General features: G+C 47.7%; 2 protein-coding genes across 4 annotated transcripts in view; both read right to left on the bottom strand.

Moving 5' to 3' along the window:
* C24H1orf216 (chromosome 24 C1orf216 homolog) overlaps positions 1 to 26,532 on the bottom strand; it is a 35,080-nt gene extending 8,548 nt beyond the window's left edge. The window contains exon 1 of the mRNA XM_062014618.1: positions 26,528 to 26,532. The gene's annotated coding sequence lies outside the window, so the exon portion shown is untranslated. The remainder of the gene's footprint in view (positions 1 to 26,527) is intronic.
* On the bottom strand, positions 10,942 to 27,001 carry CLSPN (claspin). Of its 3 annotated transcripts, none has more exons than XM_062014611.1 (25): positions 26,924 to 27,001; positions 25,642 to 25,771; positions 24,668 to 25,131; positions 23,826 to 23,993; positions 23,309 to 23,398; positions 22,999 to 23,071; positions 22,375 to 22,483; positions 21,555 to 22,099; positions 20,377 to 20,568; positions 19,344 to 19,525; positions 18,596 to 18,798; positions 18,270 to 18,334; positions 17,657 to 17,862; positions 17,244 to 17,404; positions 16,921 to 17,147; positions 16,599 to 16,713; positions 15,817 to 15,898; positions 15,411 to 15,505; positions 14,679 to 14,843; positions 14,461 to 14,582; positions 14,122 to 14,249; positions 13,520 to 13,622; positions 12,768 to 12,850; positions 12,412 to 12,573; positions 10,942 to 12,235 (listed from the first exon to the last, which is right to left on the bottom strand). In XM_062014611.1, the coding sequence occupies exons 1-25, from the start codon at positions 26,945 to 26,947 to the stop codon at positions 12,122 to 12,124; spliced, it is 4,008 nt and encodes a 1,335-aa protein (XP_061870595.1). In that variant the 5' UTR covers positions 26,948 to 27,001; the 3' UTR covers positions 10,942 to 12,121. The 3 variants fall into 3 exon arrangements, with proteins under 3 accessions (XP_061870595.1, XP_061870596.1, XP_061870597.1); XM_062014612.1 differs by having other exon boundaries at positions 16,599 to 16,710; XM_062014613.1 differs by having other exon boundaries at positions 23,826 to 23,990.
* Between the last annotated feature and the right edge of the window lie 173 nt (positions 27,002 to 27,174).

Raw genomic sequence — 27,174 nt, 5'->3', positions numbered from 1 at the left:
ATCTGGTCAGCACAGGCAGAGAGAAGCAGGGTCCCATGGGTGCTGTCCCTCCCCTCTCCCCATCCCAGCAGCCTGTGCTCACTCCTGGCTGTGTTGGCGTGAGCTGCACGGTCCCATCGGCACACGCTGAGGCTGCTCATCGCTGGGGAGGATGGTCACAGCCATCAAAGGGGATGGCAGGAGGGTGCCAGCCTTGGGTCCCTCCCAGCAGAAAAGGTTTTTGAGGCAGAAGGTGCCTTTTGAACTGAAAAGGACTTTTTCCTTGTGCTTGAAATCCACAGCTTCTTTGTAAAAGTAGAAACGCTGCAGTGCCAGGGTTGGGCTCGTTTTCCTCCCCCATTCGGCCTTTTCCATGGCAGGGTGAGGGGTTTAAATTTCCCAAGGTGTGAGAGGGATGGAAAGTAAGAAGAAAAACAGGCATTTCATAGAATCCCTGAATGGTGGGGGCTGGAAGGACCCTGCAGAGCTGCAGCAGCCCCAGCCCCTGCTACAGCAGCTGCCCCTGGCTCAGGGGGCACAGGAATGTGTCCAGGTGGGGTTGGAAACCTCCTGAGAAGGAGCCTCCACACCCTCCCTGGGCAGCCTGGGCCAGGGCTCCCTCCCCTCAGCACCAAAGGACTTTCTCCTCCATATGTTTCAGTGGAACTGTTTGTGTTCCAGCTGATGTCCATCTCCCTTGTCCTGGCACTGGCCACCACAGGAAAAAGTGTCCCCCATCCTCCTGACACCCACTTTTAAGTGTTGCTGAGGTCTCCCCTCAGCCTTCTCTTCTCCAGACTAAACAGCCCCAGGTCCTACAGCCTTTCCTCATAAGCAAGATGTCTCAGTCCCTCAGCACCTTGGCAGCCCATGGCAACTGGAGCCCTTTGCCCTGTGAGCGGGTGGTCGGCAGCTGCTGCCCTTCAGTGCCAATCCCGGCTGTGGTCGGGCTCTGCCGTGCCACAAGGTACCCTGGTACCAGCCAGGGAGCAGTGGCATGTTTCTGAGGTCAGAAAGCAGAGTTCTCAGCAATTAGAGCCGCAAGCCAAGATAAACCCTCACATCCTGGCAGGTCCATTCCCACCAGCCACCGTCCCAGCGAGACACAGCCCAGCCAGGGGCTCTCCCAGCAAACTCTCTCTGCATGGGTGAAATTCCCCCTGCTACCGAGGTTATTATCTCCCAACAGGAACCAACAATATCCTTTCATTTAGGCACTAATTTGAACAATGTGCTGTGGCTGGGGGAGGAAGGGAACTCACTGCTCCAGAGCCTTTGAAAAATCCAAGCGGGAGCCAAGGCAGAGGGAAAACAAAACCCCACCGTGATGCAAAGGGCTCAGCCAAGGAGGGCAGGGGCTGCAGGCTCCAGCAGTGCTGCCTGGGCAAAGGGTGATGCTGGGAAGAGCTGTGGCACAGCACAGGGACACACAGGGCACCCAGCACCCGTGTCTCAGCTTGTATAGGGGGAGGGTTATCATTCAGGACAGCCCCATCCATGGGGGAAGTTTGCCCACTGGGGAAAGTCCCCTCCTCTGCTTCAGCAGCCTGTTCAGCCTCCTCATTATGATTTCCATAGGGCTGGAGGGTGCAGTGAAACACTTGTAAACTTGTTCTATCATAAAGCTCACACAAAACACCAGAAAAAGTCAAGAGTGTGGAACTGATACCTATAAAAACGTTCTAATTCCTGTTCTTCAGGAGCAGACAAGACAAACACAGCAGGGGGAAGGGAGCACCCACCCATGGGACACTTGTCCTCAGCAAGTTGCTGTGTCACTGCTCCAGTGCTCAGGGGCTGCTGGCAGTGTCCCTCAGGCTGTGGTCACCTTGTCCTTTGCAGTTTGCAATGGGACCAGCTTGGTTTGCAATTGCTCCCCAACAGGGATCTCTGCTGGGAAGTGACTGGAAGCAACAGCATCCCATCAGCATCCCATTCCCATCTCCATTCTCATCCCCATTCTCATCCCCATCCCCATCCCCATCCCATCCCTTCCCCACTCTCATCTCATCCCATTCCCATCTCCATTCTCATCCCCCTCCCATCCCTTCCCCACCCTCATCTCATCTCATTCCCATCTCCATTCCAATCTCCATTCTCATCCCCATCCCCATCCCATCCCCATCATCACCTCATCCCATTCCCATCTCCATTCTCATCCCCATCCCCATCCCCATCCCATCCCTTCCCCAACCTCATCTCATCCTATTCCCATCTCCATTCTCATCCCCATTCTCATCCCCATCCCTTCCCATCTCCATTCTCATCCTCATCCCCATCCCTTCCTCACCATCATCTCATCCCATTCCCATCTCTCTGCCTAGTGGGATGCAGCATCCCATTCCCACCAGGAAGCCCCATGGGGGGCTTGCAGGGGTATACAGGGGGATTTCTACTGTATTTACCCTTAAAGTGTAGCCATTATAAATATTCACACCCACATGGGGAGAGCAGGAGCTTTCCCTGATGGGGATATCAGTTGGAACATCACCTAATTGATTCATTCCATGGAAATTGCTCCTGGTGGAAAGGGAAGCCCTTGCCTTGCTCTCAGTGAATTAATTTAGCTTTTGCCATTCTTTGCTGTGCTCAATTAATCTTGTTAAAGTGATATAATTTGAGCTCACACTTCACACATGGGGGTATCAGGGAGGCCCTGGCTGATAATGAGGGGAGGTAGTTAATCACAGAATCATAGAATCAGGATTGTTTTGGTTGGAAAAAGACCTTTAAGATCATCAAATCCAACCACCAACCTCACACTGCCCAGCCCAGCACTAAACTAACCCACAGCCCTCAGCACCTCAGCTGTGCATCTTTTAAATGTCTTCAAGGCTGGGCACTGCCCCAGCTCCCTGGGCAGCCTGGCACAGGGGTGACACCCCTCTCAGGGAAACAGTTCTGTCTCAGCTCCAACCTCAACCTCCCCTGGGGCAACTCCAGCCCCTTTCCTCTTGTCCTGTTGTTCACTCCTGGGGAGCAGAGATGGATCCCCAGCTCCCTGCAGCCTCCTGTCAGGGAGTGTCAGAGAGGGCTCCTGTCTCCCCTCAGCCTCCTCTTCTCCAGGCTCAACACCCCCATTCCCTCAGCCCCTTCCCCAGCTCTGAACACGCTGCAGCCCCTCAGTGTCCCTGTGGCAGTGAGTGAGGGGCCCAGCACTGACACAGCCCTGGAGCTGCAGCCTCCCCAGGGCCCAGCACAGGGGACAATCCCTGCCCTGCTCCTGCTGCCACCCCTCTGCTGAGCCCAGCCAGGATGCTCTTGGCCTTCTTGCCCCCTGGGCACGCTGCTGCCTCCTGTTAATGTCAATTATGATGTCAATGAGGTAATGGGAGCTCAGTCCCTTTGCATGGGAGAGGGGCTCCTGCCCCACACTGCTGGTCCCCATGTGCAGGATGAGCCCTGGGACTGGCAGGACCTCGGGGCCAGGGCCACAGGGTGCAGGACAGTGGGTGCTGTGCCTGGGCTGTGCTGCAGGTCGGGTGCCTGGGCTGTCCCCAGCTCTGTCCCCAGACAAAGAGCATCAGCTCCCACACCCCCCCACCTCCCAGCAGCTGGTGTGGGGGGACCTAATCCTACAAAAGTCCTGCTCCAGGGGGATCAGCAGGAGAGGTGAGGGGCTCTCTGCTGAGCCCCCTCCATGGCTGCCCCTTTCTCTCCCTGCTATTGACTGCCTAAACAGTTCTTTGGTGATTACAATGTAAATATAGCTTTTCATGGAGTAAAGGCCTTTTATGGGATCCACACACACTTAACCACTTAACCCCAGCGACAAAAAGAGCAGTGAATGAGCTGTTTAGAGGCTGCTCGTGCAGAAAAGCAGGCCCTGAATGGGATTTGGGGATCTCTGTGTATCAATTGCTATGCTCCAGGGGCCCTCAATGGGGCTTTTGGCGTTGGAGCATGTGCCAAAGGGCTCGTGTGGGGATGGGAGGAGTGTCAGCAAAACAACAAGGGACAGAGAAAAAAAGCAGCTGCTTCTCTTTAATAAAACAATGATTTATTCATAGCGACTTGGGGAAAGGGTGGGGGGACAAGGGAAGTGCCAAAGTGATGCTCCCTCTGCTCCCTGCCTGGGAGAGGCTCAGAGCTGCCTGGGCAGTGCAAGGCACAGGGAGCCCCAGAGCAGCCCATGGGAAGCCCTGGAGCAGCCCAGGCTCTGCTGCAGCCCCAGACAGTTGGTAAAGTGTCCCTGTGGCTCCACTCTACCAGCCCTGGACATCTTTTTGGGGTGTGTGTGAGTCAGGGGCTGGGGACACCCCTCTGCTCTTCCCTTCCCGTGAGTGCAGCAGCAGGACCATGCATGGGCACAGGACTTGGTGTGTGACCTGCCAAGCCCAGGACAAAGCATTTTGGGAGTAGTGCAGAGGAAGGAAAGCTGCATGGGGTGTCCAGGGTTAGCTGAGCCCAGGCTGCCTTGGCTATCCCCACCAAAGCACGCTGGGGCTGGGACAGGACCCACTCCCTCTTATCCACCCCCTCTACTCTCTTCTGCTGAGGCTCATCTGGAGTCCTGTGTCCAGTTCTGGGCTCCCCAGCTCAGGAGAGACAGGGAACTGCTGGAGAGAGGCCAGGGCAGGGCCACCAAGATGCTGAGGGGGTGGAACATGTGTGTGAGAAGGAAAGGCTGCAGCCCTGGGGCTGCTCAGCGTGGGGAAGAGAAGCCTGAGCTCAGGGGCACCTCAGCAGCACTGAGCAGCACCTAAAGGGTGGGTGTCAGGTGGATGGGGAGACACTTTGTTCTGTCAGGTCCAGTGCCAGGTCAAGGGGTGATGGACATCAGCTGGGACACAAACAGCTTCACAAGGAGCAAGTCCTTTGGTGCTGAGGTGAGGGAGCCCTGGCCCAGGCTGCCCAGGGAGGGTGTGGAGGCTCCTTCTCAGGAGGTTTCCAACCCCACCTGGACACGTTCCTGTGCCCCCTGAGCCAGGGGAAGCTGCTGTAGCAGGGGCTGGGGCTGCAGCAGCTCTGCAGGGCCCTTCCAGCCCCCAGCAATCTGGGATTCTATGATCCTGCAGCCTGGGCTGGCAGAGGGTGGCCGAGCAGCCCCGGGGCGGGTGGTGAGCCAGTGGTCATGCGGTGGGGACACGGGGCCCAGCCACCCCCAGCTGTGCCTCCTGCCAAACAACAGAAGCCTTCATGGAGCCAGGGATGGGGAGGGGAGCAAATCCAAAGCAGGTCTGAAATGAATGGCCTGAAATGAGGAGAGGCAGCCGGATGAAGCCGGGGCTTGGCGTGGGAACCCTGGGGTGGGAGGGATGAGAAGGCAACAGCACACAGGGGACAGTGGCACCAGCTCCAGTCAGGCTCCTTCCCAGAGGGACAGAACATAGAATCCTCCTGTTTGGAAAAGACCTTGAAGCTCATGGGGTCCAAGTCCTCTCCTCAGTGTCCCTGTGGCAGTGAGTGAGGGGCCCAGCACTGAGCACAGCCCTGGAGCTGCAGCCTCCCCAGGGCCCAGCACAGGGGACAATCCCTGCCCTGCCCCTGCTGCCACCCCACTGCTGAGCCCAGCCAGGCTGCCCTTGGCTTTCCTGGTCACTTGGGCACGCTGCTGGCTGCTGTTGATCAACACCTCAAGGTCCTTAAGTAGGTGTCCCTGCTGCAGTGGTGGGTGAGCAGTGGCTGGGCTGGAATCAGAGCTCATCTGGTTGCTGACACAGCAAAAATCAGAGGGTGCAGGGACCCCAGCAGGAAAGTAGCAGCAGAGGGGCACCAGTGGGTCCTGTCTCCTCCTTGCTGGGCCACAAATGGGATCTCACTGGTCACAAAGGGCTGATGAGGAGCAGAGCAGGCTGTGGCCCTATTTTTAGGCCTCAGCAGATGGAAGGATGAAAGAGGAAAGGGGGAGGCAGGCTGGAATTGGAAATGAAAGACAAACAAATGCCACACAGATGTTGGGAGCAGGGCTTTCTCCTCACAGGATGCATGTGCAGCTCCTGGCAACACTGGCTCACGGGGACAGGAGTCCTCAGGCTCCAGGAGCTCCACTGGCCCTGGGACCAGCCCTGGGGAGCCAAGCCCTGGCTGTGGCATGGCTGGGAGATGCCAGTGTGCCTGGTGAAGTTTGGGTGTGGATCTTGCTGTTGAGTTCCTGCACTTTGAATGTACAACAAACACCCTGTGGTTAATGTGCCACGAGGTGTAGATTGGAGAGAGGCTGAGGCTGGAGCTGAGGCAGAGCTGTTTCCCTGAGAGGGGTGTGAGCCCCTGTGCCAGGCTGCCCAGGGAGCTGGGGCAGTGCCCAGCCCTGGAGGGATCCCAGAGCCGTGGAGCTGAGGTGCTGAGGGCTGTGGGTCAGTGCTGGGCTGGGCAGGGTGAGGGCAGGGCTGGGACTGCAGCAGCTTCAAGGGCTTCAACAACCAAAGCAATTCTGTGCCCTCCAGTTTCTATTCAAGCTGGAGACAGCAGCAGCAACACTCACAGGCTTTTAGCAGGAGCCATGGACAAGCTGTATTCTTACAATATATGTGGGAATCCCAGCCCCTCCAGACTTCAGCAGGTTTGGAGGCCTCAGTGCTGGCTGTTGAGCATCAAATCCATCTCCTCCAGCTCTCCTTTAGCCCCTTGCAGATGTCTGGGGATCCTTGCAAAGTGGCCCACTCACCCTGCAGCAGGGCTCAGCATGGCTTAGCACAGCATGGTAGGGCACAGCCAGCTGTGCCAGGATGCCCAGGCACTGTGCAGAGCAGAGGTGAGAGCCTGGATGCTGCAGGTGGGCTTTGGGGCACTGGGAGGGCGTGAGGACACACTTGAAGGTGTCCACATCTCACCCACCAAAGGGAAAACACCTCTTGGATACTGATCCTCCATCACCACGTGCACAAAGAGCATCAAACCTTGCAAATCAATGGGCCAGTGTAAGGGAAGCAGCACAGAGCATGTTGCAGGAAAACAGCCTTGAGGAGCAGAGGAAAAATATTAGCTAAAAATAAAACTAATCTCTTGCAAAGCTGTGAGATTTGCTCCTCACCCTCCCCCCTGAGCTGCAATCTTTTATGTCACTTTCTTTAATTACAGCTGGTTTAGATCTCTGCTGCCTGCAGAAGCAGAGCTGGAGTTAGCCATAAATTGGGCTGCTGGATGATATGAGAGAAAATAAGAACCCCCAAGGCCTGAACATCTGTCCACATGCAATGTTCTAATTAATATTAATGACTAATAGTGAATATAGAATGAAACTTTTGCTTTACAGGTCACCTAATAAAGCCAGCCCTGCTGCATGTCTCAGCCAGAGCTGTCTGCCATGCCATGAGCTTGCTGGGACTCTGCTGGGCAGAGGGATACCAGGGCACAGGCCAGGCTGGCAACAGGGGCTGCTGCAGGCTCAGCTCCCAGCTATAAAGCAGCATTGGGGGTGTCCCAGTCCTGCAGGGCCCCTCTCAGCTGCCCCACAGGGCCCAGGGAGGGAAGGTCTTTGCCAAGTTTCAGGTTGTGGATTCCAGGTGGGTGCCAGAGGTGTGTGGGCCACTCTGTCACAGGAGGAACTTCACCCTGGTGCTGGCTGAGATGGATGTGGCCACCCCAGGCTCTGCCCTGGCAAGTTAATGGGGTGAGGAGAGGGCTCTGCTCTGGGCCCAGGCAGCATCCTCTGCCACCCCTGGCTCTGCCACCACCAGCTCATCCCACCTGCAGAGTTACAACCTCTCAGGCTGACCAAACCAGGGTGGCTTCAAAGATCATCTCTTCAATGCAACAGTGTTTTGGTGAGAATCACTCCAAGCTTCATCTAGAGGAGGATACAAAACAGTCCCCTGAAATGTACAGTTTCATCAGGCAGCCATCAGTCCCTGGAGCACAGTTCCTGCTCTGCTTGTTGCACCTCGAGCCAGGATTGCTTTGGGCCTGGTGACAACAAAGAGCAAACCAAAACCATCCAAAGAAGATCCCCAAAGCCCCCTCACCCAAACAAACCAGCCATCTTCACCACCCCCCTGCTCTCATAGCTCTTTTACAGACTTTTAGGATGGTAAAAGACCCAAGTGAAGCATCTAATTAGGGCCCATCATGCACAGTCCTGCTGTGGAGGATCTTCTTCCTCCTCTCTGTTACCTTTTCCTTCTTAGGGAGGAAAGAACTCACCTGTTAGTAGTGGAGGACTCTTGCTTTAGTTTACTACATTCTTACACTGTATATCTTTATCTCTTGAATGACTTGCTCTGTTTCAGTCAGACCATGGCCCTGTTTGCCTACTGCTGCTGCTCTCAGCCTTCTGCACTCCTTTTCTAATTACAGAGAAGCCAAAGGTAAAGAAGCAGAGACTGAAAACATCACCTGCTCCATTGCAAAACCAAGCACGTGCCAAAGACCTTTCCAAGGGCCCAAACCCACACCCCATTCATCACCCCTGGAGAAAGGATGCACCCACTGCAGCCAGAGAGGGTGAGTAACTGTGACAGGGCTGCTGGAGAAGACACCCTCCCTGCCTGCACTTGGGTGGATGCCTTGAGGGGGCTTTTTGTCCTTTAACCCTCATATTGGGTCTGGGACAACTGATTAAAGGCCTGGGACAGATGAGGTGTGGAGCTGCTGTGGTAGCTGCACACACAACATGCAGCAGCACACTTCCTTCCACGTGTCCACTCTGACTTAATTTTTCACACGTTGGAAATACAGATGATTTTAGCCTGGGTCCATCTGGTTCCCCAAATAACCTGTCTATTTGATAAATAACATAAATTAAATTAGACAAGACAAACAAATAGTTTTTTTTCTCTCCCCCTTTCAGTCTCTTGGCAAAAAGGGAAAAGAAAACATAATTCAGTGACTGCCTTGAGCCCCTGAGGAGCTGTGTGGTGGTGAAAGCCGTGATTATGAACGTGTCTGCAATGTTAACCTTTCACACAGGCCCAAGCTTCTTCCTTCCTCTGCTTATGAGGTCTTCTCTAATTCCTTTGCTGTCATTTGGGTTCCTAAGAGCTCATTCTCTCTGCAAACTCAGCAGGTAACGTTGCATACTTAGCAGCACTCCTCCCATTGAGTCTAGGAAGAGCTCAGATGCCAAAGGCTTTCTTCCCTCTTTCCTTCATGAGGGTTGGAGACACTGAGGCAGAAAGGTCTGTAGTTACTAACAGTGGCCTAACATGGATGAAAAGCCATGTCCTGCCAAGGTGCAGCCACTTTTGCATCTCATGCAAAGCCCAAAGCAAACAGCATCTGTCCCAACCCTCAGCTGTAACTGGAGTTAGCCCCAGAGGTGATGGAGAGGGAAAGCAGCAAGGGAAGTGGAAGGAGCTCTTCCTTCAGCCCAGGCTGATCCCACAGGGACCCTTCTGCAAAGGCTGAGGTGGACCTCTGCCCCAGGGCTGTGCACAGGAAACCTCTTCCCATCCCACCCTTTGTCACTCCTTCCTTCCCCCTGGGCCTGGCCAGCCCCAGGCTGCTCTTGGAACTCACAGCAACAGGGGGGGAGGAAATTTCTCTCCCCCTCAGCACAGGGGCCTCATCTGGGTGCCAGGAGGGGTGAGCTGAATCAATAGTTGAAAATGAGAAGCCAAAGCTGAGTGAACGTGCCAGACAGGAGGTGGGGTGGGGGCAGCCCTGGAAGAGGTGGCCAGAGGGATGAGAAGGGTGAGAGAGGGTCAGTGTGGGAGCCCCAGCAGGACCCAGGCCCTGGCAGGAGGAGGGAGCCTGGCCCCAGGAGCAGCAGCACCTCAGCACCTCTTCATCCCTTGTCAAGATCTCAGCTCTGAGGTGATGCAGCATGTGCCAGGGGCCTTTCACAAACCCTGAGCTACTGAAAAGGTTGTTGTGGGGGAAACATTTACTTTGAATCACAGAATCATTGAATTGTTGTGGATGTTAAAGCCCTTGAAGCTGCTGCAGTCCCAGCCCTGCCCTCACCCTGCCCAGCCCAGCACTAACCCAGGGCCCTCAGCACCTCAGCTCCAGAGCTGTGGGATCCCTCCAGGGCTGGGCACTCCCCCAGTTCCCTGGGACAGTGTTTAACAACCTTTAACAGCAGGAGCCACAAACCTTCCTGTTTGGTGCATTTCAGTTTAGAACCTATCAGGCTCAACGCTACTTTTCTACTCTTGGCTCTGGAACAAGCAAAAATTCTAAAGGGAAAGCAAAACAAATGCCATGGTTGTGGGCAGCATGTGCTGAAGGAAGGCCAATGAGACCCCTAAGGACAAAGCCCAGCCTCTAAAGGTGCTCCTCAAGCTCCTGCCTTCTAATGCAAACGTGCAGCAGTTACAGGTCTGTATAAATTTAATCCTTTGCACTGCCACAGAGCACAGAAACCTGTGAGACCTTGCCCTTGAGTCAGAGCCTGGGTTAAGCTTGAATCACTGGCCCCTCTGCTAAAGGAAGGGCATTCTTTTGCTGCTCTCTAGTGGCAGGCAGTACCAGCAAAATTAAGAGAAGATGCTGAAGTTTGCAGCTCCCACTGGTTTTGTCCAGTAAATCTGTGCTGAATTAGTACAACTCAGCCATTAGTGCAAATATAGGGACAGAGAATTAACTGGATATTCAGGTGTCTCAGTTACATTGTGCATGAAGAAACATATGAAAAACGACCTTTTCCCCTCCATTCTCTTCCCTTAACTTCCCAGCCCAAATCCAATTATTAGAATGCTAGAAGGAACTGAAAATGGAACAGCTCAAGCCAACAACTAAAGCAAGTGTTGTCTAGGAACTAACACAACTAAAACTGAAGCAGTAAAAAACAACCCCATACACTAAGGGCCAAGAACTTGATGCAAACCTAAGTGGAGGACTTGAGAATTTACACTCCAAGAAGCACAGAGCAGTTCAGTTGTGTCCCAGTATTATTGCAGCTGTTCCTGGTGAAGGGCTTAGTTGTGGCTACAAAGGAAAAGCAGCAATTAAAAGGAAACCAACTCAAAACAGAGACAGATAAATGTTTTGGGGGAAAATAAACCCCAACCCCAGGTGCACACAGCTGGGTGGAATCCTGTCAATGAATGGCCACTGCCTCCCAAATTAAAACCATGTTTTATTGTAAAAACTCCAATTAGTACCATAGTTCTTTATAAACACAATATACAGTGAAGTATTTTACATGTAGCACATCAGATGTTACAAAATTTACAGCTCAGGATGCTTCTTTGACAGATGGCAGCCTACATGTGTGACATCAAGCCCTGGAAAGATGTTGAGGCTTATAGAGCAGGCCACTGGCTTATCATCATCTAGTCCCTGCTTTCTGATACTCAACATGGATCAGAAATGCTGTATGTTCCACCTCAAGTCTCTCCCACACTATTTACAACAGTTGGGAATGATGGATCCTTATGATCTTTGCTCATTCTAGAGGAGGCCTGTCACTGTTCAGAAATGGATGGTGTGTCTCAGGTGAGTGCAGCTTGCATGAAAACAACGGAATGAGTGATACAAGAGTCTTCAGTTGGGCAAAACAAACCAAACAGTCCCCCCTCAAGCAAACAAAAAACCCCAGACACACCTCTTTTTCCTCTCCCACATCTGATACTCACATTCTTCCCTCTCCACACACACAAATTCATATGCACATGTGAGAATTTGAACAGTAATAAAAGCTTGGAAAGAAATCCCTGTCCTAGTGCCTCACCAAAGACTGAGGCCTCTGAGACAAGTGGCCATTTCAAATAAGAGCTTCTTAAAAATGACAAGCTAATAAATGAGTCACATCAGGGAAAAGAAGATATGAGAGGAAACCAGAGCCATCCTTCATCCTGCACGTGTAAACAGCGTATGTCCTCCCAGTCAACACTGCTCTCTTCTCACCCAAAACTGCAGGAATTCCTCCTCCATCCATGCTTTAAGCTAACTGCAGCATTTCTGCCTCATACCTGTCACACAAAGGGTATTTCCAGATGGAATCAATAGCACTGAAACACGAGATTCAGTGGGGACAGTGTACAGTAGTGTGAGTTTCTTAATGCTTGGGAAAGATCAACTTAGCATTTCATCCCAGACCAAGCATGGAATTTGTGCTCGTTTGCCACAGAGCACTGAGAAAAACCAAAGGGGAATAAACAAGTCCATTGCCTGGAAATGACTGGAACGTGAGAACTAAGTGGCAGTAGGAGAATGTACAACAGTTTGTTTACCTTCCTCATGAATGCTGGGAGACTGGCAAAACAAACTGCAACTGGCAAGGAGAGGAGATACAACCTGTGGCTCTAAACAGAAACATTCAGCTTTCCAAGTACTGGAATATGCTTCGGCTTTGACTCGTTTCCTCTGTGCTCTCCACCCTGGGCCGTTTGGCCAGAGAGGTAATTGCTGCAGCAGGGCCTCTTTTCTTTACCTGCAGGGAAGGAGGATACATTAGAACATATAAAATCTCCAAAGAAGTTTAAATTCTGAATTCTGAGAGAATCTGTGTGAGAGCACACACCAGGAAACCTCCCTGAACTCCTTGGCAGTGCTTAGTGCCTGAATGTGTGACTTACACAACTGGCAGCAGTCTGAGCAAAGCCTTACCTGCTGTTTTGATTTCTCCTTTGCCTCTTCATTCTTGTCTGGGGAAAGTGTATGGAAGACAAAATTCCTTGAGTTTCGAGGTGCATTTGGATTAAGATCTGACATTGCTGCTAGTTTCTGAAGGACAGCTTTAGGCCTGTTCAACAGAGACCCGTTTTTTATCTGAAGAACAAAGAAATGCTGCGTTAAACCTCTCACGTGAGCAAGTCAGGTTTTCTAGTAGGTTACTCTTCATAGAAAAGGTTACTCCCTTCTAAGCTGTTACTTCTGTACAAACCAGGAATTTAGAGTCATCTGGTTTGGCTGTGTCCTACAGGTGCACTTTGGAAACATCATTTTTCAGAGGCATCACCAACCTGGATGTCACTGGCAGGTCTGAACGTTTCAAATGGGCTCCTGGGTAACAATGGTGTGTCTTGTACCACTACTGCTGGGCTTGCTGGCAGAGACACAGAGGAAAACATCAGTTTCTGAGCTTCATTTGGAGTCTTACAATTTCTATCAAACTGAAAAACTTAGAGCTGACAACAGACAGCAAATACCAGGGTGGGGGAATCTGCATCAAATGATACACACAACAGCTGAGAAATGACTGACAGGAATTAGTTCTATCAGACAGAAGGGAACATTTGATTTTGAAGCAGTTTTGCACACTGGGAGGCACATTTTTGCCACAATCAAGGAAAACTTCCATTTATTTTCACTACAGTCCACAATTTTTCCCTTAGGTCACAGATATTTGGAGGAACTGCTAAGCTGAACTCACTTGCACCCCACTTCCCTGCAAAGAGAAGGCAAGCAAAGAAAGAATAAAAGTCTAAACAAAGATCTAGAGGAATTTGTTTGCACCCTACAACATTTCTTTCAGGAAGTAGCACACTCTTTCATGAACTAAATACCCAGAGTTACCATCAACCTTGCAGCTGCATGTTTTCAATGCTTTCCCACCTTTCAGGTTCTGAAAGACACGAGCTCAGACTGGTGTAAGGAAATGAGCTGCTGGAGTTTTCTGATCTGTGGCCTGCTTCACTGAAGACCACAAGTGGCAAGTGGAAGTTCAGCTTGCTTCCTCTTATTTGATTGTCACTTCAGTAAAAAGTAAGCTCACCTTTCTTCTGTAGGGACTTAGCAGTTACTTTTTTGGCTAGTTTCATGAACTGGCTGTCCTCACCGATTTCTTCCTCCTCCTCCTCCTCTTTATTTTTCTCTTTCTGTAGCAGAGAGAAGTCACTTTGTAAAATTCAAGGAGTTCACATTAAGAATGAACATTTCATTCTGTACTTTAAGTAGACCAAGTTCCATTATGGAAATTAACCATCTATTTTATTTACTACTGTAAAAGTTCTTAGCCACTTTATCACCCTCATTCTACTAATGAACAGCAAACCTGTAGTATCACATTCAGCTGACAAAGCTTAGCTGATACTGAAACTTCTGACACCTGCAGTTGTGCTCCCAGCACAGGAGACTTGCTCCAGCTTTGAAGCTGAATTCTTCCAGCATAATTGTTTTGCCTCTCCCTTCTGAATTAACAAGTCCACTTGTTTCTCTCTCTGCACAACACTCAAAGCAGAGAAAGTGCAGAATTTGCAATGAAAAATAAATATGTGTTTATGAAAGGTATTTTGCCCAGAGTTTAATTTGAGGAACTAACAATCTCACATCTAGCAGTAGATCAGAGACTCAAGATGCCTTCCCTGAAGCTGTTACCTGCTCACGAAGCCACTGCTCTCGTTCAAATCTCTCTTTCCTCCATTTTGCTTCTGTCTCGTCAAACTCTTCATTTTCCTCCTCGTTATCTGATTCTCTCTGAAACAAGTCAATCTGTGAAGCATAGTCTAGACAAAGAAACAAAAAAATCAGCTATCAATTTTGTTTGTATAACAAACAAAACCCTTCCCAAACAAAGCCCACAACAGCCTCCCCCTACCAACTCTATTTCTGAAAGACTGTGTTTACTTTCCTAAGGACTACTGAGTAGTATTTCATGTACATACACTCTCTTTCCAATCTTTCACCCCATCTATTAACCACATATCAGAAAAGCACCTATGTTTTTCCATCTGAATCTCCTCATTCTGCCAGGGCCATCACTGTGCAGGTCACCATCAAGGAGGTATCTCTCCTGGTACAAGCGTAACTGACGCTTGTCATCATCAAGCATTGCCTTCCTGTCAGCACAGGAGAGAGGCAGGAGGTTAGTCCACTTGTCTCCAAGAGCCATGACATCACACACACAAATATACAACACTAATAGTGACACTGACATGTGAAACTTCTTTATTTGGTTTTCTAATTCCACTTCACTGGGGAGTTCCTCATCAATCATCTCTTCCTCATACTCGTTCAGGTCTTCACCATCATATTCATCCTCACTTCCCACATCACTCCCTGACAGCTCTGCCTCATCTTCCATGAAATCCTGGAGTTTTCTACAAAAGAACATTAAAAGAGTTCAGTTTGACAGACCAATAGTCATCACCCACATCTTCTGAAAGCAAGGTTTCTTTTTTGACTCCAAAGGAGAAGTTATGACTCATCTTAGATTAAGACTTTGAGCTCTTGCACGTTTCCATACACAACACACATCACCTCAAACTAGTCACCCACCACATTCCTTCCCAGTTGCCTACCAAATGTGATGGCAATGATAATGGCTAATCAGATGGTTTACTTGCTAGAACAAATAAGAGCAATGGCAGCATTAATCCTGCACTCCTGAATCTATGTTTTGATCAAACAGATGATGTTGTTTTGTTTTCATTGTGGCCTTTTGATTTCCATCTATAATGAAAACTGTAACAGAAAACCTCTGTAGCCCAGCAGCAACATGGTTCATCTCCTGCAATGTGACAGCACCAAAGCAAAAACCAGTCAGAGCCAGCACCATATAAACATTATCTACTAATGCTGGGGAGGGAATAACCATAGACTCAATTTCTAGTGCTGTTAATATCCTATTCTGTCCAGCAACTAAGATACAAAAAAGATGTACTTACAGCTTTTTCTTCAAGCCCTGCCTATGTCTCAGTAGTTCTTCTTCTTCATCACTCATTTCTGCCTCTTCAGCATTGCTATCTTCACTTTTCTCACCCTGTCAATGAGAAAGGTTCCAGAAATGAAGCAATTCCTGAAGGTGGATTGCTTTGCAATGACAGCTGCTTCTGCTCTTCAGCCAATAAACACAGACTAAACCACCACAGATTCGTCAGAGGATTTGCTTTCCTGAGAAGCTTGATCCAGTGTATCATGAAATGATCCAAACATTGCCCTTGAAAACATTTCAGTAGCTTCACCTGGAAGTGATGGTGCTTTGCACTGATGGCTGTAACAAAAAACTAAGCAGATAAATGGAGTTCTCTTAGTCAGAAACTGCAGCAGTTGCTTTGCTCCATCAGTTCTTACCTCTTCACTATCAAAGGCATTGTCATCTGTTAAAAGCTGAAAATCACCAAGTTCCTCTTGCTCCTCCTCATCTTCCTCTTCCCTAGGGGAAAGTAAACAAAACAAATGTTTTCACTTTGCCTCTAACAGTAGCTTCACTATAATTCAAGGCAAGATTTCAACTGTGACAGCTGGTCTCAGGCAATCTGTGAGTGTGCAAAAAGCTTCAGCATCTCACAGCATTCACTTTTCATGTCCAGAATCCCCAGCAGCACTGATGTTTGAAGACCTCAGGTCTTCACTTGCAGAAACCATGGGGCAGGTATTAAATCCTGAGTTTATTTCCCTCTGAAGTTCTTCTTGGATGCCCCTAACATTCCTCTTTTTTAAATCTCACCATCCTTTTTGTCAGGCAGCCACACATCTTTAACCAACAGAGGAAATGCAAGTATCCAACTCACATCTGGTCGTGGTTTCTGTAGTTTGGTAACAGCCCAGAACAAAATCCCAAATTTCTACATTCTAACCATCATTTTCAGTTTAATGAAAAGTCCTTCAACACTTTGTTCACCCATCAGTGAAAGACAAAGAAGAATCTCCCTTCACAGCAGCTGTGGGAAACAGTATATGCTGCCAATTTAGAAGGTGCTGGGCAACTTGCAGTATTCCCCTGGTTCACCTCCAAAGCAGACTACACCTTTTCTTAGAGCATTTTGAAGTGATGTCAAACAAGAAAACACATGAAGAGTGAAATGAGACAACACTCACTCTAAACTTTGGTAATTAGGAAGAACAATGCTAACCTGTCTGTGGGAAAGGAGCCTGAACAAAGTGCTAGAGCTTCTGCCATCGGATCTTCTATGTCACTGTCTTTTTCTGCCTTGGAAGACACTGAAGATGCCCACGTTGGGGAACCTGCTACAAAAAGCAATAAGGTAGCAATTTGTTAGACAGATACATTTCTACTCTCAAAATGTCATCCTAGAAATGACAGTTAACATGCTCTCACAAAACTGTTAGAGCTCTCAGAAGTCTCACGTTAGTGCCCAGAATGGAAAGGCACCTTTAGCACAACACTTGTAAATCAAGTCACCAGAAAAGCTGAAAACACAATTCAGGACATACTCTGAGACACGAATTTTCCTGAGCAAAGATTGAGCAATTCTTCCATGTTCTGCTTTTTGTTGCTGCTGGCATTGGGCACGTGTTCAGCCTGACTGTTAAACTGTCCAGAGCACAAGTCCAACAGTTCATCCATGTTGGCATCCATGGCATTCTCATCCATACTTGCCAGAGTCAGCTGATGCTTTGAGGACTGGTATTTATTCCTGTGTTGTCCAACATTCAAGAACCTGAAAGAAAGCCTGTAGTTAGAAAAATCTTGCTGGTCTCTACATCCTGCTTCTGTTAAAAAGCACAAAATGTTATCCTTTACAGCTGTTACTCACCCATCTGCATCAAGCAGCTGGCTCTGAGTGTCATCTTCCAGAGAAAATTGAAACTGTGACTCCCCAGCCCCTGGAAATAAACTCTTAGGCTCAGGAGAAGCATTATACAGGTCCTGGGAATCTTCTATGGGAAGAGAGGGCTCAGATGTCTTTCCTGAGCTCTAGTCAAAGAAACACAGACAAGTTATTTGTTTTGCAAGCCTAGACTTCAAAAGCAAGAACAGGATAAAATAGTTCAGCTGGCTTAAAGGGTTAATGCCATGCAGGAGTCTGTCATTTTAAACTCCATGCTCCTATAAAGCATTTGGCTAGATGCCTCCTGGTGTTTTCTTATAGATCTGAGTCAGGATAAAATACTTTTATTCACTACCCACTGTGCTAATAATCCATAGGACCAGGACTGAGAACCTTACCTTGGAAGCAGAGCTGATAAAGCTTGTTTTGAAAAAGCCTGGGGAAGGTGACCTGAAACCTCCTGCTGCAGATAAGAAGTTCCCTCCACGTGACATTTGTTTATTACAGGGCTGATAGGATGGAATCATGGAGCCAATCAACTCAAAGCTGCTGTTGTGGCTATTCTCTTTTGCTAGTGTTGGTAGAGAAAATGAATCATCATCCTCTGAAAAAAAGACCATTAAATACTGTGCTTAGCTGCTTTTTGTAGTGATCCAAGAAAACCTGAAGATACTATTATGCAACACTGACACCTTGCTAAAAAATCACTGTTGTGCGCTCATGATGGATTTCTGTCTTCAGAGAGGACACACATTACACTTTTTAATGACATTTCACCTTATTGATTTCTGTTTCTGTGTTTTTTCCAGTATCATCTTGAACTTTGTTTTCAAGTCTCATTTTATTCATCAGTCTGAACTTTTCTAATCCTACTGTAGAACTACCCAGGTGGCAAAACAGCAAACTCTCAGCTAGAAATACCAACACCAGTGATGAATACCAATTTCAAACAGAAACTTCTAGGTGTGCCATGTGAAATAAATGCTAGCTTGAGTAACAGCTTTACTTTACCTAACTTGGTAGGTCCTTTGTCTGCAGCTTCTTCCAGTTCAAGTTTCTCATCGGGAAGAGAGTATCTGCAATTCATTAAATGAATCAAACCTGATTGTAAGAACCAAGGTGACACACAAAAATAGATCTAGTACATTTTGATTAAGAAACAGATTATTCTACTAAAGAATTACAGTCAGCAAGGTTCTTAAAGGAAATACCTAAGAATGCACATACAGCTACTGGAACAAGGCAGAAAATATGAAGCACTTCACACCAAAACATTTATGTCTATCAATCAAATTTAAGATTGTTCAGGCATCATGTTTAAAGCTTGGTTTATTTACCCCATTTTTGAGGAGCTGTCCTTAAAAAGCATCAGTGTAGACTCTGTTGAAGGTGGTTTGGGAACAGAATCACAGTGCACAGATTTCTCTGGCTTTTCTCCATCAATCGATTCTTTGTCGGTTTCTTTATCACCATCTTCAACGTGTTTCTCTTCTGTATCTTCATTATCTTCCTCTGCTTCACCATGCAGAAATTCCACATTCTAAAAACCATCCCCAAAGACAGACAAGATCCAGTGGTTATTGCTTTGATCTGTTAACATCCTTGCACACTTCACAAGAAAACGTTTCAACACACAGAGGATGAAGCTGAGTCACATCCACAGTCCCTACACACACCCATTACCCTCTGAAACAACTCACATAGAGGTGCTTGAAACAGCCAAGCCATTCTGGTTCTTTTTAAGAAGGAAAAGCCATGGCAAACCCAACCCCACATCAGGCAGGTGACCCCTGTTTGTCCCCCCTGCTCGTCATGAGCCAAGGATATATAACAAGAGAAAGTAGCACCAGAATCTTTCACACACTTGTATTTGGTTTTAACATTGTTTAGACAAAGAAAGTAAATGCTAGTAAATTCAATTCAAACAACCCAAACCCTGACTATGTTGATTACAGCAATTTTTTAGAGTCTAGGACTAATTCTTGGCAATTTCTCTACTATTAATAGTGTAGAAAAGTCTCATTTCATGGGGGAGAGGCAGCAGAATTGAGCTGACTGGGTTATGTAAAAGTGTTCAATAGAGACCTCATCGTTGTCTTCTTCCTCAGACTCATCTGTCATCTCTTCTTCCTCCTCCTCCTCCTCTTCTTCCTCCAGCATCTCCTCATTATCCAGTTTGAAGAGCGCCTGCCGCTTCTGGCGTTCCTCAGTCCTGCGCAGCTTCATGGCCTCCTGCAGCTTGGCCTTGAGTGCTTGCAGCTTCTCACCTGGACAGACAATACACAAACACATGAGGTGTACCACAGGGAATCCTTAACTTCACTGCCCTCAAGCATCCAACCTAAGGTAACTACACCCATAAAAAGGGAATGGAAAAGATTACTTGGTTTTGAAATGGTTTAATGAATTGATGTGTCAGCTGTAAGAGCTGGAGCAGCCGACTCCAATGAGCTCAACTTAGGCAGCACAGTCTCAGGAATTATCAAGATTCCTCACTACCCAGAAAAGCCATGAGTGCAGCACTCTGAGTAAGAACAGGGTCTGTCTCTCCACTGTGTCTTTTGGGAACAAGAGCATCCAGCTGCCATGGGCAGATGTGCTACAGCACATGAAATAATTAAGAGCAGCTAAAAACAACACAGGCCCATAGAATCAGCCAAAGAATCTGTTTCTTTTCATGGATACTGCAGGAGAGACACATTACACTGTTGTTTCCAAATATGTACAGTTCTATTAGAAACTGCAGTACAGAAATAAGGAAGCATGAGAGATCTAATAAATGGTAACAGTTCCCAAGAAGTCTGAGAGTTACCTCCAGCGTGCTGATGGAAAACAGCCGTGCAGGTATTTGCCTAAAGAACATTTTGGGACAGATGGGATGAAATCCAGCAAACCAGTTGCAAAGATCTCACAGACTAAATTGGCCAGTGCTACTTAAAAGGTCTATCCCCATTCTTCCTTAAATCAGGGCTGTCCATTAGAGGGAACATACCTACCGATTTCACAGGTGAAAAGCCCTTCACCTGTATTTCAAGGGGCAGCACCGGGAAAGAGGAAAGGAGAGAGAAAAAAAAGTGTTTCCCAGTTCAATCACCATCACTTCTTCTCCCAGACTAACCTGGCTTTGTGTGGAGTGTTTCATCCAGGCCCTCTGCAGCTAACACTGCAGGTACCACAGCTGCTTTCAGCTCCTCTTTTCCTTCAGATGTTGTTTCCTTACGGATAATGTTCATGTTTATGGTTCGTTCTGCTTTGGAACTTGTCGTGTGAAGGGTGTGCTTCAGGAAACGTGCTTTCAAGGCTTCTAATTCTTTACATACACATTAAATACATTTCAAAATGTAAACTGAATTCATTTGATACCATTTTAAAGCATTAACTGTTAAAGTTGGATCAAGAGTAGGACTTGAGAAATCCTTCTTCCAAAGGAAGTTAGTTAAAAAACTCTAAAGCTTTAATCTCAAAACACTTGCACAACCATTCGATTTGACTGAGAAAACAATAAAGCATTACACAATATTCTTGCTGTAACTTGTACTCAATTGATATTAGCTACTATTAAATTACTTTTCCACTATCATTTACCCACAAGACCTCAGTTCCCACCCAGCCAAGACACCAGGCAATTCCATACTTCTGTTGACACATCAATCTAAAACCAGACTGGCACGGGACAAAACCACTATTTCTTGGCACAGGTCAGTTTCCTCCATGCACAGAAGTCTTGTCCAATCCAGGTATCCTCTTAGTATCTTCTAACACAGATTAGATTGAATGGAATTATGACATTGCCGAATCATTTGCAATCTTTCCCTATATCAAGGTCAACTATTTAATGCTGAAGAATAAACGTTCAAATTCCACTACCTGAGACATTCAAAACATTCTTGCTATGGAAGTACATTTTTGCTTGCTACCCAGACTTGCTTTTTAACAAGATCAGTGATAAATACTCTGAACATGGGCCAGTTTTGTTTCCAGATAGTTACTGCATGCCTCATTCTGAATCAATGTGAAGAAGTGCTCTCATGTGCCATAAAAACCAGTGTAATTCACTACAACAACAGGGAAATAAATCACTCATCATTAAATAGTTACCACTGAGCATTCCTTCAAGCTCTCAAATACTAAGAACCTCAAAAGGGATACCAGCATTAAGGAAAGAATCCATACTCTTAAGTGAACATGCCTGACTGGTCTATCATTTAAACACTTCCCAGAGACACTCCAGTTAAAGTTAAAGCAACTCTGCTTACTTGGGCAGATATTACACAGCAACAACAATAAAAGTGATACCTTTATTTGAGTCTGATTCATCGAGGTTGATAAAGGATTCATTGTCAGAGCAGATTCTTGGCTTGATGGACAGGTCAATTCCCAGCTCACGAAGTTTATCCAGCTTGGACTTCCTCGCTTTCTCAGGTTGTGCCACTGACCCAGGCTCCACATGTTGATTGCTTTTTTCACACTGCAAGTCTGATGCTGTTCCATCTCTTTGCTCAAGGGCATCTCCTCCAACTGCAACAGGAACTTCATTCTCTTTTTGTTTGCTACAGTCAGTGCTTAGGAAGTTAGACTGCTGCTGCTGTTCTGTATTATCAGCCCTTACTGTATGAGAACCATCACTGTCTTGCCTAGGCTTTTCAGCATTGTCTTCTGTCAAATCCTGCCCTACATCAGCAAGAGGCTTGTTCACAGATGTATCAACATCTCTGCCAAGGCTTGTTTCTGGTTCATTAGCTGCTGACTGATCACCATCTATTTGCCCATCTTTGCAATCCGTGTTCAAGTTCTTAGTGTTCGTAGATTCTCCATTTAGGGATAGCTGGTACTTAGAAGACCTAATGAAGGCAGAAAGAAATGTATCACCCATAGGTGTTATGAAAGGGGAAAAGAGGTTGAGAACCAACTCAGACAGAAAGAAATCCTTGTCTAATTATTAATGTGTAGGAAGAAGTGAAGGACAGAAGTCTGGAAATCTTTATTTTGAGGAGTAAGGAGGTGTAGAGCAGCACAAAGAGTTTGTACTGGTCTGGTTGTCTGGTTATCCTCCAAAGCAAGGCTGGGATATCCTCAAAATGTAGGGGAAAAATATGAGGAAGGCTTAAGTCCTTACTTCAGCAGTGCCATGGCATTTCCTTGACACACTGGTCGAGGTCTACGTTTGTAGAAGTCGTGAATGCTTTTGGTCTCAGGCACATGATATGGGAGAGACACAGATGATTCTACCAGAGAAAAGAGGTGAAAGTAAATTGGAAACATCATGCAAGGCACTTATTTGGTGTTTCTGAAATACAAAGATGCTTGACACAAGTGTTTATATATACAGATGCATCTAACAAACTGCATCATTTAAACTTGAACATGGCACACACTGCTGTTTGGGAAAGAGTTCCAACAGCCACAGCTTCAAAGGCCAAATGTGCAACACAGCCATGGATTCATTAGTAAATGAAGTGTGATATTAGGATCAGAATGGCTGGACCAGTTTCAGTTTTATTACATGCCTATCAAACTCTCTAAACATCAGACTACCTCACACAAGTTTACAGGCTCAATGTTTGCACAATGATTTTTGTTTGTTTGTTCCATTAGCTACAAAGATCTTTGTAAGTCACGCCAAGTGAAAGAAGGAATGGGTTGGTGCCTTCAAATAGCCTTTTTGGGTAAATTCTTTCAGTTTCTCCCCTAAATTTCTTAACAGTTTATACCCTTTATATGTAAAGAATATAAGTTTTACCTCTAATAAGCCGTTGGCTCTCACTGTGTAGTTGTTTAATGGCTTCTTTACTTAACCTCGCTGCTTTCCGCTCCTTAAGGGAAGAAAAGAAAAGCTTCTGAAGACAGGAAACAAGATGTAGGACTCTGTACTTTTCTAAACAGTTTCTTTTTCCCCTTTCAAACAGAAAGAAGTCAGAATAAAGCAGCCAGTTAAAAAAAAAAAACCCTTTTAACAATAAGAAATCAACAAAAACAATGGACAGGGCATAAAACCCCATCTGAGTGACTACAACAAACAATCTAGAACTTTAAAAAGAAGAATACTCTACCTTTCTTTTCTCTTTTAATGCAGGTTCCTCTCTCTCATCATCACCAAATCCATGTTTGTAGCCCTCACCCTCAGAAAACCGTTCTTTGTTCTACGATGCGTGAAAAAGAACAGCAAGGGCAAACAAGTCAGAATAATCTTACAGAACCATCCCTGGTGATCAAAACCAGTAAGTGTTCTTGCCCAAAGCCAGTAAGTATAAGCAAGACCAATAGGTATTTAGAGGCTGGACTAGACGATGTCTAGAGGTCCCTTCCAGCCTCCATCATTCTGTGTTTCTGTGATTCTCCTAAGCCAACACAAATCTCTTCTGGTAGATTTGCAAAGCTTCTACTGCAGCATTCTCTTTATAACCTTCCAGGACAACATCCCTCTATCTTTAAGAACAAAAAGCAGAGAACTATTCCCTCCTCTCACATAGCAGCACAAGTTCACCATTGTCAGAGAGAGTTTTAACACACACTCAGGTGAAATACTCCCCACTAATAACCAAGAACCTTGTAGCTATCAAATGGTACCTTGTATTTTTTAACTTTGTTTTTCACTGCTGCTCGAATCGATTCTATTGACTCTTCATCCTCTGGGGGGGAATCATTTTCCTCTTCTAAGCCATTATCAAAAAGCTCTTTGTCATCAAGAAGACATCCGCTGTCGTTAAGAGGATGCTGCTCGGCACCGTCCACCTGCTTGCCACGAGAATAAAGTGTCTCATTCATTTCAGAAGGTTCCCTTCAGTTCCTTGACATTCATTTAAGATGACTGCCAAGAGATCTTGATGAAAGAAGTTAGGAGTACATGCCAACTTCTAGCACTTTGTGTGTTCTGTAAGCCAGTCATATTCCCTTTATAGCACTGCAAAGCTGAGGTGATAATTCATGGAGCAGTGTTCCCTGTGTCTATGATAAACAGGGAATGTCAATTATTACTGAAGACCAAAAATGGCTCCAGAGAATAAATGAACACTTGAAATGTGCATTTTACAAACAGCAACAACAGGCAGCCTCCCAAGAGCTGTTTGTTTAGATCAGAATTCCAATCTGAAAGTAGCCCAAAGCTCCCTCTAGAAAGCAGCACAGCAATGTAGAGAAGAGCCCAGACACCAAAGCCATTGGTGCAGGTAACAAACCCCCCAATAACCCAAGGAACTCAAAGAGTTTCTTTGTGACTCAACACACACTGATATTAAACCATCAGGTTAGGGTTGGACCTTTCTTTGCAGATTAAAGTGATTCAGGATGCTCTGTGGATCCCTGTGGATCTCACACCTCCTGTGGGAATTGCAGACACCAGCAATGCTGGAGCACTGAAACACAACAACCCAATGCAGCAAGAAATTTAACTTTTCTACTGAAACAGATACCTCTGCTCGAGGCTTCTTTTCTTTTTTCAGCTGTTTAATGGATTCAATTCTTCCCTCTTTCTCCTTTCTTCTCCTTGGCTTTCCTACACTTCTTTGTGATGTCTCTTCCTCAAAATCAGGTTTCTGCTGTCTATGTTTTTTGCTCTTTTTCCCAGATTTTAGGGGTTTCTCCTCTTCCAATTCATTCTCAGGCAAGCCAGGCTTGTTGCTTGTTTCAAGGTTGTCAATCTGCAGTTGGTCACCAGTGTCACTGTCATCACTGTCTAGCAGACCCTGGCGAATCCGATGACACTTCTTGTTCCTCTGGGCAGTAACATTCTCTTGTTGCTCTCCACTTTCCACGTCTCCACTCTGAGTATTGTTCTGCACAAAAGAGCTGCCATCCTCCCCATCCTCACTCTCACTGTCCTGCAGAACCTTCTTGCTTTTTGCTTTTTTACACACAAAAATCTCTTCCTCTGAATCTGACAAAACGTATAAAGAAAAGCAACAATCAAGCAAAGAAATGATGCAACTGACAGAAAAACTCCCACAGTTATTTAACCATCAGTTAAACATACAGTTACATGTCTGTTAAATCCCATAGATGTCAAGAGTTGTAGCAAACCAGCTGGCACTCAAGTTTTCACAATCCACTTCTCCCTGTGGTGCAGAATTGACCCAAATTGATACCACAGGTTCTTAACTTGGAAAACAAAAAGGGCAAAGCTGGAAATCCTTCACTGATAAGATTATTGATTTGCCTTCAAAGAGTAAAACCCACAGTAACACAGATTAACCAAACCATAAAGATGAAATAAGCGACATTCCCATCCCATTTACTGCTCCCCTTTCTGTATCCCAACAAATGCTTTTCAGAGATTTACAGATGTCTGTCCACATTGTGAGTCACAGCAAAGGCAGTTTAGATTCCTTACAGGCCAAGCAATGACAACTTCCTTTACAAAGGAAAAGTGCACAGAAACATCACAGACCTCTGTCATCCAGAGTGGCCATCCCCTTGCTGAAGTGACTGGGAGAGGCTGTTTCACAGCTGCCCTGTCCGCTGTCAGAGTCACTGTCAAGGGTTTTCTGCAATTCTGAATTCAACTCTTCTAACGGCAGCTACAAAGCAAAACAAAACTATGGTTAAGTGCTCTCTATGTAGTTGGTGCTCAACTTCAACCCAAAACCTTGGCTAATCCCCTCCACACAACTATATACACATCCATTATCACTGTGTGTTAAGAACTGGTAGTTACATGAAGGGACATTACACTGACAGCTTTTATTAGTATTTAAAGGTGAGTTTGCACACTGGGGAAAAAAAGAGAAGAGAATCAACAAGCTGGCTGACCTCCACTGGTCATTATTTAGAACGATTAGAGTGAAAAGGGTAAAGAGAAATGCAAAACTTTATTCTCCCATGCCAGGTTAATCAAATAGGGTCCAGACAGATATCAGCTGGAACACAAACAGTTCCACTGGAACAAGAGGAGAAGCTCCTTTGGTGCTGAGGTGAGGGAGCCCTGGCCCAGGCTGCCCAGGGAGGGTGTGGAGGCTCCTTCTCAGGAGGTTCCCAACCCCAGCTGGACACGTTCCTGTGCCCCTGAGCCAGGGGAAGCTGCTGTAGCAGGGGCTGGGGCTGGGTGAGCTCTGCAGGGCCCTTCCAGCCCCCACCACTCCGGGCTCGTCAGACACCCGCGGGACTTCCTTTGAAACGTCCCTACGTTACAAGGTGCCCAAACCCGGCGCGCAGCCACACTGCAGGAGAAGCGTCCCTCTGAGCAGGGGGAAACCGCTGCTGAGCGCTGACGCTCGGGGCGGGCGAGCGAACGGGCGGCCGCGGCCACCGGCCCAAGCACCGCGCCCGGCATGCACCGCGGCCCCGCCGCTTTCCCAGCACGCACCGCGGCCGCCGCACGCCGCCCGGCATGCACCGCGCCCACGGGGATAGGCCGACACCGCCTTCCCAGCAGGCACCACGAGCGGCGAGGCGGAAGGGCGAGGCGCCAGGCATGCTGGGAAGTGTAGTCTGCGGGGAGAGTGAGCGCAGGCGGCGCGGTACGGCAGCGCTTCACGAGCGGCCGAGGAGGCACCGCTGCCGGTATCGCCGCCACTACCGCCACTACCGCCGCCGCCTCCGCCGCACTCGCTGTCCCTCGTTACCGCTCCCAGCCCTCCGCCGCACCACAGACAACAGAGCCCCAGGCCGCGAGTAACCGCCGCCGCCAGCGACAGGCGGGCAGCTGCTCGAAGCGCAGCGGCGGGACTCACCTCAGCGGGGGCAGCCGCCGCCATGGCCTCGGCCCGACGCCGCTCCCGCCGCACAACCGCCTAGGAAACCGCTTCGAGTCTTCGCGCGCTGTCTCAGCCCCGCCCACTCTCAGAGACAGCCAATGGATGCTCGGCGATGGCCCGGTATCCCCTCCCCTCACATGTTTATTGGGCGATTTTCTCCTGTAGCCCCGCCCCCTCCCCCTGAGCCAATCACTGCTCGTATTTCGGACCGCCCGCTCGCTTTATAA

Source organism: Colius striatus, chromosome 24 (genome assembly GCF_028858725.1).
Source record: "Colius striatus isolate bColStr4 chromosome 24, bColStr4.1.hap1, whole genome shotgun sequence".
In the NCBI taxonomy this organism is placed as follows: domain Eukaryota; kingdom Metazoa; phylum Chordata; class Aves; order Coliiformes; family Coliidae; genus Colius; species Colius striatus.
The sequence above is the reverse complement of the archived record's forward strand: the minus strand, read 5'-3'. Positions and strand labels throughout refer to the sequence as shown.

Excerpts from the sequence above, each read along its gene's own strand:
- CLSPN (XM_062014611.1), bottom strand. The coding sequence starts at position 26,947 with ATGGCGGCGGCTGCCCCCGCTGAG. Across the intron at positions 23,072-23,308 it reads CATTAAAAGAGAAAAGAAAG|GAGCGGAAAGCAGCGAGGTT; the intron begins GTAGAGTATTCT and ends TCTTCCCTTAAG. Across the intron at positions 15,899-16,598 it reads GGCTCCTTTCCCACAGACAG|GGAAGAGGAAGATGAGGAGG; the intron begins GTTAGCATTGTT and ends ACTTTCCCCTAG.